This window comes from Phyllobates terribilis, unplaced genomic scaffold, assembly GCF_046119375.1.
Source record: "Phyllobates terribilis strain yellow unplaced genomic scaffold, ASM4611937v1 Scaffold_3__8_contigs__length_932513732, whole genome shotgun sequence".
Taxonomy (NCBI): domain Eukaryota; kingdom Metazoa; phylum Chordata; class Amphibia; order Anura; family Dendrobatidae; genus Phyllobates; species Phyllobates terribilis.
Genome location: NW_027362763.1, coordinates 501,104,737 through 501,122,944, shown reverse-complemented (window position 1 = coordinate 501,122,944; position 18,208 = coordinate 501,104,737). Strand labels below are relative to the sequence as shown.

General features: G+C 37.6%; 1 protein-coding gene across 1 annotated transcript in view; it reads right to left on the bottom strand.

Moving 5' to 3' along the window:
* Window positions 1-3,938: 3,938 nt before the first annotated feature.
* Window positions 3,939-18,208, bottom strand: part of CLVS2 (clavesin 2) — a 106,173-nt gene continuing 91,903 nt past the window's right edge. The window contains exons 4-5 of the mRNA XM_073675954.1: window positions 14,788-15,011; window positions 3,939-12,888 (exon numbers count right to left, since the gene is read on the bottom strand). Of these exons, the coding sequence (XP_073532055.1) occupies window positions 12,798-12,888; window positions 14,788-15,011 (315 nt within the window). The 3' untranslated portion in view covers window positions 3,939-12,797. The remainder of the gene's footprint in view (window positions 12,889-14,787; window positions 15,012-18,208) is intronic.

Sequence of the window (18,208 nt, the reverse complement as noted above, 5' to 3'; positions counted from 1 at the left end):
GAGAATTGCCGACTCTCAGTCTGGGGGGAGGTAGAATGCAGCTGCTGGGGGAGACACTTCAGACCACCGCATTAGGCGGCCCGACTGTGACTCCCTGCCGGCTGTGCCCGCGGAACATGACCCATCTGCCCCCCCTCTAGATACGCCTCTGGCCCAGCATCCACCGCGCGCTTTCCCAATGAAAGCAGAAGAGAGGGAAAGCATGCAATGGATGCTGGGCTGTGAAGGGCGGTGAAACTCCACCCACAGATCATCAATCGGGGGGAGTGCGTCAATGGGTTGCGCCCCCCTGATTGATGGGCTGTGGGTGGGGTTTCACCGCACGTCACAGCCCAACATCCACCGCACACTTTCCCTCTCATCTGCTTTCGTTTGGGAAAGCGCGCGGTGGATGTTGGGCTGTGACATGCGGTGAAACACCACCCACAGGCCATAGCGTGTCACTGGGTCACCTATAGGGCCCTATGTGCCCCCCCTCTTAAAACATTAACTGTGGTTTATTACATTTTTGGGGAGCCGAGTTCAATTTCCTTAGCCACACCCAGGCCTCATTCCTGCCACATCTGTTCTCAATCAAGAAATCACTTAAATAGGACCTGCCTGACAAAGTGAAGTTGATCAAAATATCCTCAAAAGCTACATATCACGCTGCGAGCCAAATAAATTCATGAACAAATGACAAACAAAATAATTGAGAAAAGCTATCTGGAAATCTGGAAAAGGTTATAAAGTCATTTCTAAAGCTTTGGGGCTCCAGAGAACCACAGTGAGAGCTATTATTCACAAATGGCAAGAACATGGAACAGTGGTGAACTTTCCCAGGAAAGTCTGGGCAACCAAAATTACCCCAAGTGCGCAGCGACAAATTATCCAAGAGGTCACAAAAGACTCCACAACAACATCCAAAGCACTGCAGGCCTCACTTAAGGTCAGTGTTCATGACTCCACCATAAGAAAGAGACTGAGCAAAAATGGTATGCATGACAGAGTTCCAAGACAAAAACCATTGCTGAGCAAAAAGAACATAAAGGATCGTCTCAGTCTTGCCAGAAAACATCTTGATGATCACCAAGACTTTTGGGTTGAATATTCTGTGGACTGAAGAGACAAAAGTTTAACTTTTTGGAAGGTGTGTGTCCCATTACATCTCACATAGAAGTAACGCAGCATTTCAGAAAAGAAACAGCATACCAACAGTAAAATATGGTGGTGGTAGTGTGATGGTCTGAGGCTGTTTTGCTGCTTTAGTACATGGAAGACTTGCTGTGGAAAATGGAACCATGAATTCTGCTGTCTGCCAAAAACTCCTGAATGAGAATGTCCAGCTATCTGTTCGTGACCTCAAGCTGAAGCACACTTGGGTTATGCAGTAGGACAATGATCCAAAACACACCAGAAAGTCAACCTTTTAATGGCTTAAGAAAAACAAAATTAAGACTTTGGAGTGGCTTAGTCAAAGTCCTGAGCTTAATCTGATTGAGATGCTATGACTTGACCTTAAAAAGGCGGTTCGTGCTCGGAAACCCTCTAATGTGGGAGAATTACAACAATTTTGCAAAGATAAGTGGGCCTAAATTCCTCCAGAGCTTTGTAAAAGATTCATTGCCAGTTATTGCAAATGTTTGATTGCAGTTGTTACTGCTAAGTTTGGCCCAACCAGTTATTAGATTTAGGGAGCAATCACTTTTTCACACAGGGCCCTGTAGGTTTGGATTTCTTTTTCCCTTAATAATTGAGACATTAATTTAAAAACTGCATTTTCTGCTTACTTGTGTTATCTTTGTCTAATATTAAAATTTGTTTTTGTGATCTGAAACATTTAAGTGTGACAAACATGCAAAAGAATAAGAAATCAGGAATTGGGCAAACACTTTTTCACACCACTATATATGCATATCATTATAGAATAATAGATTATTACATTTCACAATAACACAGATATCACTGACAAACATCAACAAGCCAGACTCATCTTAGCAGAGCACCTTGCTGCTGTCTTGTATCACAGTCAAAATGTTTTTCTGAAACATATTTTCACTGATCCGCGTCTTGCATGTGAACTCTTCCCCATGCATCTCACAGTTCAGCGAAAATGTTCTCAGAAGTCAATTTTATGTTGATAATTGTATCAACGCAATCTGTCATCTTTCATGGCCTTCTACTTTCTACAGACCTGTTAGCTTGAACTTTAATATCAATCAGGACACAGCTTTGGTTGTAGGGGAACTGCTCACACATCTCACCTTGTAATTATCTGTTCTTCTCAGCTTCCGCAACCAGCCATTTCATGTCTTTTGTTTTCAACATCATGTTTCCCAATATTATTATTTTAACAGTTGCTTTGTATATAAAAAATGTTATGTTGTAAACTGCAAAAAAAGTAAAATAGTAAAAATATATCCCGTATCTAAATCTCTAGACTATTCATTTCTCACCCTTAGGGAGAAACACAGGAGCATAGCATTCACTTTCCTGCTTCCTTTTGGAGATTGATGGGTGTCTCAGTTCCCAGATCCCCACTGCTTAAAACTTTTTACATGTCAATATGACATTTTTCTAGTTTGTTTGTAAATGTCATAAAGCCCTAAACCAATATAAACCTTTTTTCTAACTTAAACCTTTATTCATTTTCTTAATGCAACCAATGTAAATAATCACTATTTTGGTTGATTTGCCATAGTTATACCCAAGAATATAAACATTGAATACCACAGCATGAACTGCCTTGTCAACCCTATGGTATCATGGCAGTCCATGGTATATTCTCAGTATATACTCCTTAAGTCCACAACATTGGTAAGCTTCATCAACATCTTTTCATTTGAGGTCTTGAATCAGGGATTCTAGGAAAAATGTACCATCTCAATCACCAGTTCTGAAAATTAATACAATGAAAAAAATTTATTTAATAGGCTTTCTCTATTAAGACATACAAGCCATGTGATCCCTGCTGAATTTTTATCAAACTGCTTGACATGGAAACTCTATGCACCTTCCAAACCTGTTGGCTCTTCTGAGCTTTTTCAGGAAGCTTGGCTGACTGGTGGCTTTTAGAACAATGAAGGCACATTATAGTGATAGTGGGAAATTATCCTTAAAAGTCTTAAACTAATTAAAAAAAAACATTAAAACGAATAATTATTGACTACTCTTTATTGATATCTCTTAAAGAGAAAGAATGTCCATCTTTGCTACCCTCTACTTGTTAGAGGTATCTGCTAATAATAAGGTGATTATTAATGAAATACCAAAAGTTGGCTGTAATCTGTTGGGCACCTGGCAGTATTTCATTTCCAGACAGTACCATTATAATTAAAGGGTCACACGACTGTAGATTCTCTCATTCAAGAGAATCAGGTCAATTATGCTAATGACACTCTGGTCAAATTCTGATCAAAGTTTGATCTGAGTGTCAGTATAGTGTAATCCGATTTTCTCGGAAGTGAGAATCGAAAAATACTGTGAGAAGATGGAGATCAAATTTCTTAATCTTCTCCATTCTGTGAGTCCGCGGAAATCGGACTACATTCAGATGTCATCCGCACCCATAGACCTCAATGGGCGAGTCTCATCCATGCTGCTTTTTTCTCAAGTCGAATCGATATGAAAAAAAAAAACATTGATCAGAACTGCCTCATTACATATCGCTGGTCTGAGCGCTATCCGATGCAAAATGGCAAAATCAGAAAGTGCTTGTCTTTTACATTACACAGAACCATCTTAAATTAGTGGCTTTTTTATGAAATGTAGGATAGGATGGATCCTCCAGAGTAGGAGGCACACTTTTTAGGCACTCTCCACTCCCAACAAAAGATGAGGGAGCTTAGAATAGAGAATGAGTTTTCTAAATCAGTCAACCCTTTTATCTGAATGCTTGATATTTCTTTTTATAGGAAACAGTAACTATATTTAAAAAAAAATATTTCAAGAGACACAAGTTGGCAGAATGCTCATAAGTTTATTCTTGATAAAATAAGTTAAATAAATACAAATAAATAAAATAAAATATTTCTCCTAACATTTTCTGTTGTATTTAAACAGGTCATTGCAATTTTTTGTAAAAATATTCCTTTTCAGTTGGCATGATTCACAAGCATTACACAAATGTCAGCTATTACATGAATACTTACAATTGTAAAAACCAAATAATAAAGACATAGCCCGTTTGTGATGTTTTTTCCTAGAGAAAGTGGATATTGAGAGGTTTTGTGCAGCAGACTGTATCACAGACCGTGACTAAAGCACAATGAAGCTTTGATGAGCTTTCCCCGAGTCTCGGGCTTGTTTAGATGCATCTATTTCGGGATTTATCATGTCTATATCACTTCAGAGCCAGTTCACTTTAACTAATAGGATGCGTTTAACATACAATATAGGAGACCATTGCACAGAATCAAAAGCTGCATTTATACATGGTAAAGTCTAAATGACTAAAGGTGATGTACATCTTTTGACTTGCTTAAAACCAAGTAACTACATTGACTGCTTTCTTCCCAGTATATGACTATTACATATATCACTCCATTTATGAGTAGGAATAACTGGGATAATGGGGAAAAGGAGAGGAATCATCAAATTTCTCTCACATGTCTTCTTTGGTGCACATAACACAGGCACCAACATGGCCATCATGTTGCTGGATTCTTATGAGGACCGGTAGAGGTTAAAATATATATAAAAAAAGACATTATACTCACCTGTCCTAAGCCATCACCTGACTCTTTAAACCACCTCCACCACAGATTCCCTGGTCCTCAGCACATAACTTTGTTTTTTCGATGATAATGCCTACATTGTTACATAGGGAATGATGCTTGCCATAGATATTAATGAGATACAACACCTTCCTCCCACCGAACTGGTTAGGCGTTAATGGAAGAGGAAGTGAAAACTAAAGGACCAGGGAAGTGGTAGAGACGGCGCGAGTATGATTATAATATCTTTTTTTTACGCTCTCCCTCTCCTCTTTTTATTATGCTTTTGGGTCTGGATAGATCTCACTCAAAGCATAATAAACATCTTTTCACTGCTACAGTAATTTCAATTGACATGGAATGTTATTCAAACCGAATCAAACGTGATGACAAATTTGGGCAAATGTGCATGAAACTAAGCTCTGGGATATTATCTATCTATCCAATTCAAAAACTAGAGGCAGCACACCATTCAGAATGAAAAGAAGTGCTGTTTAACCCATTTAGCCCCGGGCCATTTTCTGTTTTTGCATTTTCGTTTTTTGCTCCCCTTGTTCCCAGAGCCATAGCTTTTTGATTTTTTCGTCAATATGGCCGTGTGACAAGTAAAAGTTGTACTTTTGAACGTCACGATTCCTTTTACCATATCGTGTACTAGGAAATGGGAAAAAAAATCCAAGTGTAGAGAAATTCCACAGTTGTTTTTTTTTTATTTTTTTTTTACCATGTTCACTAAATGTTAAAACTGTCAGAGATTGACATTGGCATTTAACATGTTAACAGCCATGGGTGGATCCCGTTTCCACCCACAGCTGTTAGTGGCAAATGACAGCTGATCAGATCAGATCTGTTATGTCCCCGGTAAGATGCGGGCACATCATTGGAACGTGCCCCAAAGGGGCACATGTACGGCACAGGTCAGAAAGGGTTAAAGGACCATCATGGTGCCAGGGTGGGCCATTAAACATCACTTTTTTTCACTCTGAATGGTGTGCTGCCTCCAATTTTTTAAATTATATTGAAGGTTGATCTGTAGCGGGGAGACTTTGCACCCAATTACTTGGTGCTTGTGCTGCTTCTTTCATTTCTTTTTTATCTATCTATCTATCTATGTATCTATCCATATCTATCTATCTATCTATCTATCTATCTATCAATGCTATTAGACCAAGGGGAACTCTCTGATGAAATGTGACCTCTGCACTTGCTCTCCTCCATTACCCAATTACTCCTCTTCACATGAAGTGGGACCTTGCACAACAGAGCTACGTGGGACGCTCTATATTGTATTAATATATGTATCAAGATATTAAATACTGACAAACAGATTCCAGCACTTGTCACTTTTTTTCCTTCCTCTATACCCACATAATAAATACAAAGAATGACTTAGATTACACAAGCTCTGGGGAAAAAATACATATTTGTTAAAGCAAAAATTAAGGACAGCATATTTTTTCCGTAAGGATGGCAGCACAGAGACGTTTTCGTACATGAAATATTTATAATGCATTGGAGAAATGGAGCGTCAGCAAGTGTAGGAATCACTCAGTTACCATAGTTACACTCTAAGGCCCACTGTCTCTCTGGAGTGTGTCTCGTCGTCATGTAAGACAGCCAGTGTGTGCTGAACGTGCCATAATATAATGGAGAATAAGGGTTCAGAAGCCAAATGATGTTTTATTTCTTCATCCCACGATAATCAGATGTAGGATCTCAAATACTGGATGATAAAGGCTCAGAAATAAAGCAAATGAATAAGATCTTAGATGAATGATGCTTGGGTTTGCTTTTGGATTGTATGCACAGTATGAGTCCCCATGTTAGGTGGTGGTCTGTTCACAATACATTTACAAATTAGCCAGGATTAAATACTATATAACTCCAAATTCTTAAAGGTTGGAATCTCTACTTTGTGAGCATATAATTCAGATATAGGTGCATTCATTCTGAAAGATACAGTCAGTCATGAGTTATAGATAAGCAATTGCTATTAATGGAAATGAGCATAGGTGAGCGAATCTAATCGATGTAAACTGAAATTGTGTCCAATTTTAACAATTTGCTGAATCCGATATTTTGAACAATTTGCACAATTTTCTTAAAATGACTGCTACACATTGCATAAAATTAAATCAACCAAAGAAGGATCATATGACCTTGGGTGTGGCTAGGTGGGATTTCCCATAATACCTTGCAGCTATCACGTGACAAAGTATAGCACATCCAATCAGGAAGGACTATTATAGTCTGCAAAAAATCCTAGGTAGGAAATGCAGCAGCCATTTTTTGATGAATTCATGTAGTTAGCGACATAGCTCATAGGTTAGGTAGATAGGTAGATAAACCAAAAGCCATAAAGCACAAGAAAAAATCTTTGCAGTTTTAAAAACATTGAAGTTATAAAAAATTGGTGCAGATGTGTAATCATGGCAAAACAATAACTAAATATTGTGTGTGTGACCGCACCACTGTGAAGAAGATTAGTGTAAATTTAGTGAATTTAGATGTTAAAAGATTCGCTCATCTCTAGATATGACGCATTATTTCTTGACCAAAGAATGTTTTGGAAGGTCTCTCATAAGTAATAGCTTTCACACTCATCGACAGTACGCATACAGTCCAATTTCAGCCACTGTTTACCTATGTGGCGCATATACAATCACCAATACATCAGTTGTAGAGGGGATCTATGGCAACTGTTACAGTTTAGAGCCTATATCAGCTAACAATGTCTCCCCCAAACTTAACTCTCAGTTAGCACATTACATAAAGACCTTTTTTGTTATTTTCATGTAGTTCATTTTTATAGCAGAAATAACCAACTGCAATTGCATATGTTATTCAAAAGTATTCACAAATTTCTGTGACCGAGACTGAATAGTGAATTTTAGGGAACCCAAAATAACATAGCCTGCAGAATTTAAGAAAAGTGAGTTACAGAGTGAAATATTTGTGTATCAAAGGGTTTTTTCAGGATGAGAAGAAAAGTCTGCAGTCACTCTATTTGACTACAGACTGCTCAATCGCTACAGTGTGTGATGCACACACTATCATGATCCCCCTGTATTCTCCAAACAAATAAGTGGCCACATGACCACATGTAGGCAATTTTCAGACTTGCTGTCATATGCCCACTAGTTTCTACTTTGTTACTCTCAATAGAACATTGACTGCCCGCTTGCACGGGCATACAGGAGGATCATGACAGTGTGCGCATCACATCCCAGAAAACTCTTTTAATTGCAGTGGAGCATAGATTTTTTTAGATATACTGAATTAGATTCTTAAGTGTGCCATCTAATGAGCACAATGATGTTTTATAATCAACAATGCGCCAGGTAACTGGCATACAATGAGCAAAATACGTATTCAATCCGTCACAAATTTTCTAAGTAAATATATTTCTAAAGGTGCAATTGACAGGAAAATGTCACCATATGTGGGCAACAACCCATCCAATCCACACAGGCAAAGAAATCAAACCATAGACGTCCATAAATTAAGTTATCTATAATAATGAGAAATGACACCTGGAAAAAGTATTGAACACATGAAGAGGGGCAAAAAAACATGGAAAAAACAACTAGCAGTAATTAGAAAGCAATCCTGCCACATAGTGAAAACTAATATCAGCTAGTTCAATTGATATCATATAAAAAGGTGTCTCATTACCAAGGTGCCACACAAGAAACAGCTCATGATTGGTAAAAGCAATGAGCTGTCTCAAGACCTTTGCAACCTTATTGTTGCAAAACATATTGATGGCATTGGTTACAGAAGAATTTCTAAACTACTGAAGGCTACAGTGAGCACTGTTGGGGCCATAAGTGGAAAGAACATCATTTCACCATAAACTGGTCACGACCGGGTGGTCCCCGCAAGATTTCAGACAGAAGAGTGAAAATAATTATCACAATAGTTATCCACAGGTTAAGTAAATTTCAGTAAGCATGTTCAAAACTTTTTTTCCCTGTGTCCTTTCTCATTATTACACATAACTTAATCTATAAACATCTGTAGTTTGATTTCTTTACCTGTGTGGATTGGACGTGTTGTTACCGACATCTAGTGAGAATTTCATGTCAATAGCCCCTTTAAAAATATATGTTCTTAGAAAATTAGTGTCTTGTTCAATACTTATTGCACCCTCTGCACTAAAGGTGGACATACACCTTAGATATTTTTCGGCTAAACACTAGTTCAGCTGACAACTAATTTTTCTAATGTCCCTGTTAACATGAACATTAGGATCAGGCGAGCATTCATGCACTTTTAAAGGGAGAAGGGAGAAAGCCTCTGCCAGACTCCTTCAGTGGCTGCGTATCCTCAGGGAAAACAGAAGGGTACGGCATTTAAAGTTAAACTGCCTGATTCTTCTCTACCCTCTAGCTCCATTGGACATTTATATTGTTGATCATTCAACTGCATGAATTGGCCAGTGTAAATCCAGCATAAGCACTTATCAGAATGAAGCCAATTACTGGCTATAACATTTTTATCCCTAGTGAAATTAATGATTAAGATGGGCAAATGTATTGGAGTGGAATTGAATTCTACTTCAATTTAACAAAAATATATTTTTGTTTTAGAATACAGATATTTTTGTAATTAACTATGTGCATTCTGTAGAAAGCCGGCAAAAAGTAAAAAAAAAACACCGCTCAACTCTCTGGCCACCTATGCTGCTTGCTGTACCTGGTATGGTCCTCAGTGCCTATCATTACTGATGCCATGTACTGAAACCCCGAGCCTTTTCACACTAGGCCAGGACTTCTGACCGCGACAAGGCCTTCAACGTCTCTGCACATGCACATCGAATGGAATGTAGAGCCCCCAAGTTTCAGCTCACGGCGGCGGTAAGAGGCACTGGGGACTGTATGGGGTATGGCCAGAAAGGTGAGTGGTGAGTTTGACTTTGTTTTCTATATCTTATGCTTATTATAGTCTGAGGGCTTCAGATTCCAAAGCATAATAAGGGTCATTCATTTTACTTGAATCAAATTTCCTGGTAAAATCCATGCGATTTAGTGAATTTGAATCTCGTCAGATCCCCTCATCTTTACTAACTGACTCTGCTTACGATCAAGCCATACATTTCTTAAAACATATGAGCACCATTGCCATGATAACATTTTCTATTAACATATCCACCGTTGGCATAAAATTGTACAGTATTTTAATTCATGGCCAGTGAATTTTTTTTCTTTAATTTTCAATAAATGGCATTGATAAATCAGGGTTCACTTGTGCACACAGCCCATAAGTCTTCTATTACATTGTTACTTTATTGTTAGATCGGTAATGGAGTCACTTTCAATTTTGTACAGATACTGAAAAGATCATTTTTCCCTTCACCTAATAGCATGTTTTGACTAATTTCTTTATTATGTTTTTATTTTGTCTTTATTATACTGTTTGTTTAAAAAAAAGTGGGAGCTTGACACAGCTTCACTGCTATTACGATAATAAGTACAAATTATGATGCTGTAATATGATTCTGTGCATATCTATAATACAATGATGATAAACACGGGGATATTTACTAAGTTATATTCACTAGAACTTTGGCGCAATTTGTCACAATAGATAAGGGTGTGGCTTACCAGAATAGCTTTATATGCAAAACTGTGCGCTAAAATAGCGCCAAAAGATTGGCTTAAAATATTGGAGCACAGTAAACCAGTAAGTGGTGTAAACTTAGGCAAGGTAGTCAAAACATCCAACTATTATAATGGCTGCCTCATAAGTTTCCTTAGGGGACCTGCAGTTTAATAAGAAATCCCCTTTAAGCAATATCTTCATTTACATGTACAATCCCAAAAGCCTCCCACTCAGTGTACATATATTACATACAAGGGTGGACATACCATTGGTGTAATCTGGCCAGAAGCACCGGGGCCCAAGAGGTAAGTGGACCCACTCCCACCTCTAAATCAGGTGAATGTGAGAATTAACAGGAGTTATTGGGCTGCAAAGGGCCCAAATATTGTTCTTGCAAAGAGGCCTTCTTCTGCCTGTGTCCACTCCTGATTACATGATTTACCAATTTACTACAACGTTTTACAACTAACTGTGTGGGAAACATATTGTTTTCATTGTCTCAAAAGTGTGAAATCAGGCACATGAAACAAGACTCTATGATGTATGTCTTTTTTCCACTTCTATATAAAAGACAGAAAGACAACAGTCTGCTAACCCAACATTGCTTGTGTGGTCTACTGGTAAATCGTGAACTTCTATTTTGCTACGACTACTTCAAGGTGTAGTAAAATGGTCACCAAACCATATAGTGATCTCAGGAAACCTGAACAAAACAGCCTGCAATGTGTGCCCTTGTAGAAGCACATTGAGCTACATTATGAACCATACCAGTGTACATGTGCAGTGCTAAGAATCTATACAACCTCATAATATAGTTATGTGCATGAGACCTTACACATATATTTATATATTCACTATGTATTCATGTGTTCCAGGACAGCTGAAGATGCAACCATCCAAACACCGCCATAAATAGAGCAAGTGTCTTATTCTAATTAATAGATGACTTGCACAAAACCTTCAATGCACTGGACAGTTTGCTCGACAGCTTACTCGCCCCAGAACACAGCAGGATCTATCGATGCAGAAATGGAAGATGCTGCACAACCTCTTTAACTCTCCAGTCACTGCAGTAGTGCCACATGTTACAAAAAAGCCAGTTCCGGTCAAGCCATTAATAACACCTCCTCTGAAACTACCATGTAATAAAAAAATACTGTTATGTTATACAAGCTATACTACTAAATATGATGGATCCGAAGTAGCCTTCTAAAATACTGAAAAAAAACTAATCCAAAGTATTCAAATTATTGGAGGTATCCAAACCCAGTACATAAACCTTCATCTTCTATAAGAATACACCGGTATTTGCTAACCTATTGATGTTGTGAAAATAAATAGGAAACAAAACACATTTAGAATATACACAATCACAGCATATATTAAGAAAAAAATGATATTGAAAAATACTGCGCACATTTCGTGGGAATTGATTTTTCTTAGAACAGGTGACTTTAATTTGTTCCATTAGTGGAAATAACGCTTGAAAATGTAGCAAATCACAAGATACAATAGCTATCAATGACAAAATGAATGCACCTTATACAAATAACTAAAAGAAGGCAATATGACAACATCTCCTCTGTCCCATAGAATCTAATACTGATCAACAAAAGCAGTGAAGAACAGTTTGGACACCGACCAAAACCACAGTATAAATACAAGAGTGTAACTTTGGCTAAACTCAGAGGGTGATTGTTGCTTACTGTCTGAGAAGACATCAACCTTCAATAATCAATCTACAATACTGAAGACATAACTAGTATCCACAATGTAATAGTTGCTTTTTTGAGAAATTCATCTGAGATACCAAAAATATTTCAAATCCATGGCACTGGTTTACACACCCCATGATCCAATGGAGGAAAATAATAATAATAATAATAATGTAAAAAAAACAAGATAAAGATATATGATAAGGAAATATATCCCCGTAAATTCCAATAACAAACCAGTTTGGCACATTACAAATAGGCTTGGTTCTTTCATCTTATAAAGCCATCGTGCTTTTCTGTCTCTTTCTGGGACATCTGCTGCAAACAGCGAAGAAATCTACCTTCTCCCAGATTTAAGTAAAGCAATCATATAATGAAACATTTTTTATGCTGTATTCAGAATAATTCGCAGTGTGGTGGCTGCTATATGGCTTTATAGAAAAGGATGGAACCTACTATAATAATATACTTTGTCTTTCATGTTTTTATACATTACACAGCTTTAAATATGGATCGGTGGAACATCATTTTTCACAGAAGTGGTTAAATGGGCGTGTAGAAATCTACAGAGCGATACTTTGGATCCTATTTACAATCCACAAGTTGGCACTTACAGAATAGAAGCCCCCTTAACACTTGTACAGTAGAGAAAACCTTTTAGAATATTACATTAGGTAACAATAACATATGATACATTTCCAGTTGGTACATTCCTGTAGCGTGTTTAGTTATTTTGGGGAAATGATCCTTCCTCCTCTAAATCATGAGCAATGCAGATATCCCGCTAGTCAAGAGACAGTAAGGGCTGCTGTGTGTTGTCATCTTCATTTTTGACATTGTGTTTTAACACCCCAGGATCCACTACTGACTGAGATCTGGAAACCAACAAAAACAACAAAAGAATAATTTTTAGATCCACAGCACAATATTCCCAAGGGACAATATTTGACATTCAATAATGTCTATCATTTGCAATGGAAAACATTTCATATGTGATACATATTCATACCCTGGAAGGAGCAGAGCAGCACTGCACGCTACAATATTTCTTCGCTGTTCCTTATTCATATGCATGTTGCTAGGCAAAATGAGATACTATGCTCTGAGAATTCAAACATCCCTCCTGCATTCTCCTAGAAAAACTATATGTAGGTCTATTAATAAATACAGTTTATCAATTATGAATAATAATAATCTAGGTTACATTATTTATGCTCTGTTGAACATACTTTGACATTTATTTATTCCACACCTATGTATGTCTTCTTATTTAAAGCGGATCACTTACCAGATTTCATATAATAAATAAATAGATCAGTTAGGCTGATGAAGCTGGTGTACTTACTTTGCGAATTTGTGATAGAAAGGTTATACAGTATAAGCCTCAAATTAAAGGGAATCTGTCAGCAGGTTTTAGCCATGTAGTCTGAGAGAATCACAATGTAGAGACAGAGACCAGTATTCCAGCGATGTGTCACTTACTGGGCTACTTTTTAGAGTTTTGACAAAGTCACTGTTATATCAGCAGGAGATTTTAACAAGAACTTGCTGTAATGTAATCCTCCATATTCATGAGCTCTGTATACCCTCACCCCCACCATTGATTGACAGCTTTCTGCCTATGCACAGTGTACTCAGAAAGCTGACAATTTGTGGTGTGGATCGAGTTATGCAAAGCTCAGTATTCAGAAAACTGGGAGATCTGCAACCGAAAAAAATGGGATTTTATCAAAACTGCAGCAAGCAGCCCAGCAAATGATTTTTTGAATCATGGATCCTAAAAGTGAGCACACCAGATTTTAGATATCTATTAAATAATGTTTGCAGTTTACATAGTGATATCTGGGGACAGATCCCCTTTAACTTATATTGCCTAGCTAGACTTTTTTTCTGTAAATACAAAGATATATAAAGGACTTCCCTATTCCCTATTAGTCAAGTTTGGATTATTATTTGGTGTGAAATCTACATTTTCTTCTGCAATAGTTTTCAGAATGTGTTTCAATAATACAATTATTTAGAAAATATTTTAGGGTCCTAGTGTCTTTCTCCGTAGTGCACCAGGAACGAGTTAATGCTAATACAATACGGATCTGCAATTCATTCTTCCGAAGTCAATGGTCTATAAAAATACAATTGTTAAATTGTTATTGAATTCTGTGGGGAGTATATTGATCCATAATAAGGATCCATATCCTTGTTATAAGAAGACCCATAGAAGTCATCAAAGTCTCAAACTCGGATCTATATTTAGACTCTGGGGATAACAAGTATCAGCATAGCATATATACTTGAGTAATGTCAGTATACAAAATACTAATGGGTAGTTAGCATTGAACCAAGCTTAAAGCAAAATGTTGCATACATTTCTATAGTGGAGTGACTACAAATCAAACATAACAACTTGAAACTCCAGCCATTTAATATAACAGAGATTGTGCTACTGCTTTCTAGTAAGTGTTTCATCTCACCCCACTGCTAGATGCACAGCTACACAGCTCAGTACAACTGTGCAATGTCCTCCATGTTACTGTTGCTTCTGAACATGAAAACCTTATGTCTCTGTACTCTGTAAGGAAGTCATGATAGCAGTTTGTCACCCAATAGCTCAAAGACAACTGAAGATTATAAAAATAGCATACAGTGGGGAAAATTGTTGAAAATAGCAGTGTTCAAGACATATAAAGGCCAGTTAGTGTTATCTATAATGTACACGCGACAGCTTATTATGAATAGTCATGTAAAACAACAGGTATAATATAAGTGCACTTTACCTTTTCATGGTTTTAGGAGACAACTCCTTTTCCATGTCCACTTTTGTTGGCATACTATAGGAATCTACATTGTATTCGTTTTCATCATCATACTCGTGGTCTAAGAGTGTTCTCGCCCACGTTCCCATGTCATATGGTGGCAACATTCCTCCAAACTCAGACGGCAGAATCTCTGGGTGGATCAGCTGATGTAAACTATTAAGATTATTACCATGTAAAAATATCTAGCAAAGAAAGATGTAAAAGGAAGCTCATTATTTTCACTTAGATGTCACATTCTACAATACGTTTATGTCCATGTGAATAATAAGGTAATTCTTTTACAATTAATTTAGAAGAAATATGGGATGTTGAGATTTTATTTTTAATCCTTTCCTAATATATGATGTAATAGAATATCACATGTTGAATGCATTTGTATGAAGCAGACTCAGGGGCTGAGCATGCACCATACGCACGAGGTGCTTTACAAAGCCAGCATCTTGTTGTGGACAGCAACAACTTGAGCTCTTATCACTGATGTTTAACTATTAAGATGCTGATGGCAATCACTGACAGCAGCATGCAAATAGGGTGATTGCTGGTGTGCATGTCATTTGCTTTCATGAAAGCTGATGGGTTTTCAATGCAATTGGGAACCTGCTAAAGGCAGGATTGTCACAACAGTAAGGGGAAGTCCTTTATGTAGGATAGAGTTAGGAGAACATTATTTTTCGTAACAAAACATTATTTTGCCTATATGCTGCAAAATATATGAAAATTGGAATCATTCTGTCTTTGGTTAATAGTAAACAATACAAAAATAAGCATATTTGGTATCGCCATGTTCATAAAAGTCCAATCAATGAAAACACAAAATGAACTAATCCAAAACATAATTGCTGTAATGAGAAAAAAAGTTGAACCAGAAGAGAAATGCATGGAAGTGTGTAGGTGCCATGAAAGGCCAAAGAGCATTGCTTTGCTCTGCAGAGAGAAGTACAACTGTGCAGGTGCGCTGTGGTGGACACTGTGTGGGTGACGTAGAACGCATCACCCACATGAAGCAGGGAAGGAGGACGGTGATCGCAAAGAGAGAGGAGGTGCCGAATCAAGACCAGAGACGCCATCGGACTGAACCATACAATCTGGGAGTATAATAAAAGGTCTTTTTGGGGTTTGGGGACTTATATACAGCATACTAGAATGCTGTAAAAGAGGGCTTAAAGGTACTGGCCATACTTTATATAGGGAAAACCTTGTGACAGGCTCCCTTTAAGAAAGACAGTGTGAAGTTAACAGCTGAAAGTTGGGGCTCTCTGCTATCACACTATTTGACAGCTGTGTGAGACTTCCTGCTCTCAGCTGGGAGATAATACTGTGTGGTGGGAGGCTGGGAGTGTGCAGCATGTAAATACATTGGAGATGCTGTTATTCCTTATACACAGGGAAAGAGCTACTATGGGCATACTGGATGTAGTTCGGTAAGAGGAGATACAAGATTTATTCCTCTGTGTTTCAGAGCAGCAGGAGGAGGTTAGAGACAGCAATTGCAATCCTACCCAGCTTCACCTTAGTGGTTGTGTCTGTTTGTGTACACTGTGCTGTAATTGACTCAGATTAACCTTTTAAGTTCCACAATGAGTATTTGGTGCATTTTCGATGCTGTAGATTTTCTACAGCATTTCTCCACCTGTTTGCTAAATTAGGTTACTTGCGTTTCCTTGAGTATTTTAAATGAGTTTTAAATTTGCTTTTTCATCATGTCATGCTTTAAATAAAAATACTTTGTTTTGGAAACTTCCTGTTAATTGTTAGCTTTGATAGAACTTTTTTGCTAACATCATATGTGGATCACATGTTTTTATATAATTTGCATTGCAGAAATGCAATAAAAACACATTAGTGTTTTTTATATGCCAAATTTCCCCATCTCATTCAAGTTTTCTCACTGAGTATCTAAAGAGCGAGAGATATTCATGGCTGCTTTAGAGATCTAACATGCTGAAACACAGGTACAGAAAATAGTAAAGGTTAATAATCTAAAAATCTGTAATTTTTCAATGCACATGCAAATATGTGTAACAATGACAGATGCGTCTCACAAAATTAGAATATCATCAAAAAGTTAATTTATTTCAGTTCTTCAATACAAAAAGTGAAACTCATATATTATATAGAGTCATTACAAACAGAGTGATCTATTTCAAGTGTTTATTTCTGTTAATGTTGTTGGTTATGGCTTACAGCCAATGAAAACACAAAAGTCATTATCTCAGTAAATTTGAATAATTAACAAAAACACCTGCAAAGGCTTCCTAAGCGTTTTGAAAAGATGTATAGAAGGCAGTCATTGACACTAACTAAATGCAAAGTAAATTTTGCATTTCATTAGGAAATCAAGGTCCCAGAGTCAGGAGGAAGAGTGGAGAGGCCACAATCCAAGCTGCTTGAGTTCTAGTGTGAAGTTTCCACAATCAGTGATGGTTTGGGGAGCCATGTCATCTGCTGGTGTAGGTCCACTGTGTTTTATCAAGACCAAAGTCAGCGCAGCCGTCTACCAGGAAATTTTAGAGCACTTCATTCTTCCCTCTGCCGACAAGCTTTTTGGAGATGGAAATTTCATTCTCTAGCAGGACTTGGCACCTGTCCACACTGCCAAAAGTACCAATACCAGGTTTAAAAACAACAGTATCACTGTGCTTGATTGGCCAGCAAACTCACCTGACCTTGGGGTACCCTATGGGCTATAGTCAAGAGGAAGATGACACCAGACCCAACAATGCAGATGAGCTGAAGGCTGCTATCAAAGCAACCTGGGCTTCCATAACACCTCAGCAGTGCCACAGGCTGATCGCCTCCATGCCACGCCGCATTGATGCAGTAATTGATGCAAAAGGAGCCCCGACCAAGTATTGAGTGCATTTACTGAACATACATTTCAGTAAGCCAACATTTCTGATTTTAAAATTATTTTTCAAGCTGATAATGACTTTTGTGTTTTCATTGTCTGTAAGCCATAATCATCAACATTAACAGAAATAAACACTTGAAATAGACCACTCTGTTCGTAATGACTCTATATAATATATGAGTTTCAATTTTTCTATCGAAGAACTGAAATAAATTAACTTTTTGATGATATTCTAATTTAGTGAGATGCACCTGTATAGCCAACCTTGTATTTTCTATGTGTTGCAGTCCCATAAACAGAATACACATTTCTTACATAAAATTGGTACCACAAAATTTAAAGGGGTTATTTGGGACTTTGTTTATTTTTTTGCTATGGTGCTAAGGTCTTACAGGCTATGGTGCCGATCTCTGTTAACTCAGAGCAGTCAAGAACCACTCCTGCCGCCAATTGTGCCGCTTCATTTGACCTCATGTGGACAGAGCAGTTCTTCCTCTTCTGGTCTGCTCTGTCATTGGAGCATCACTG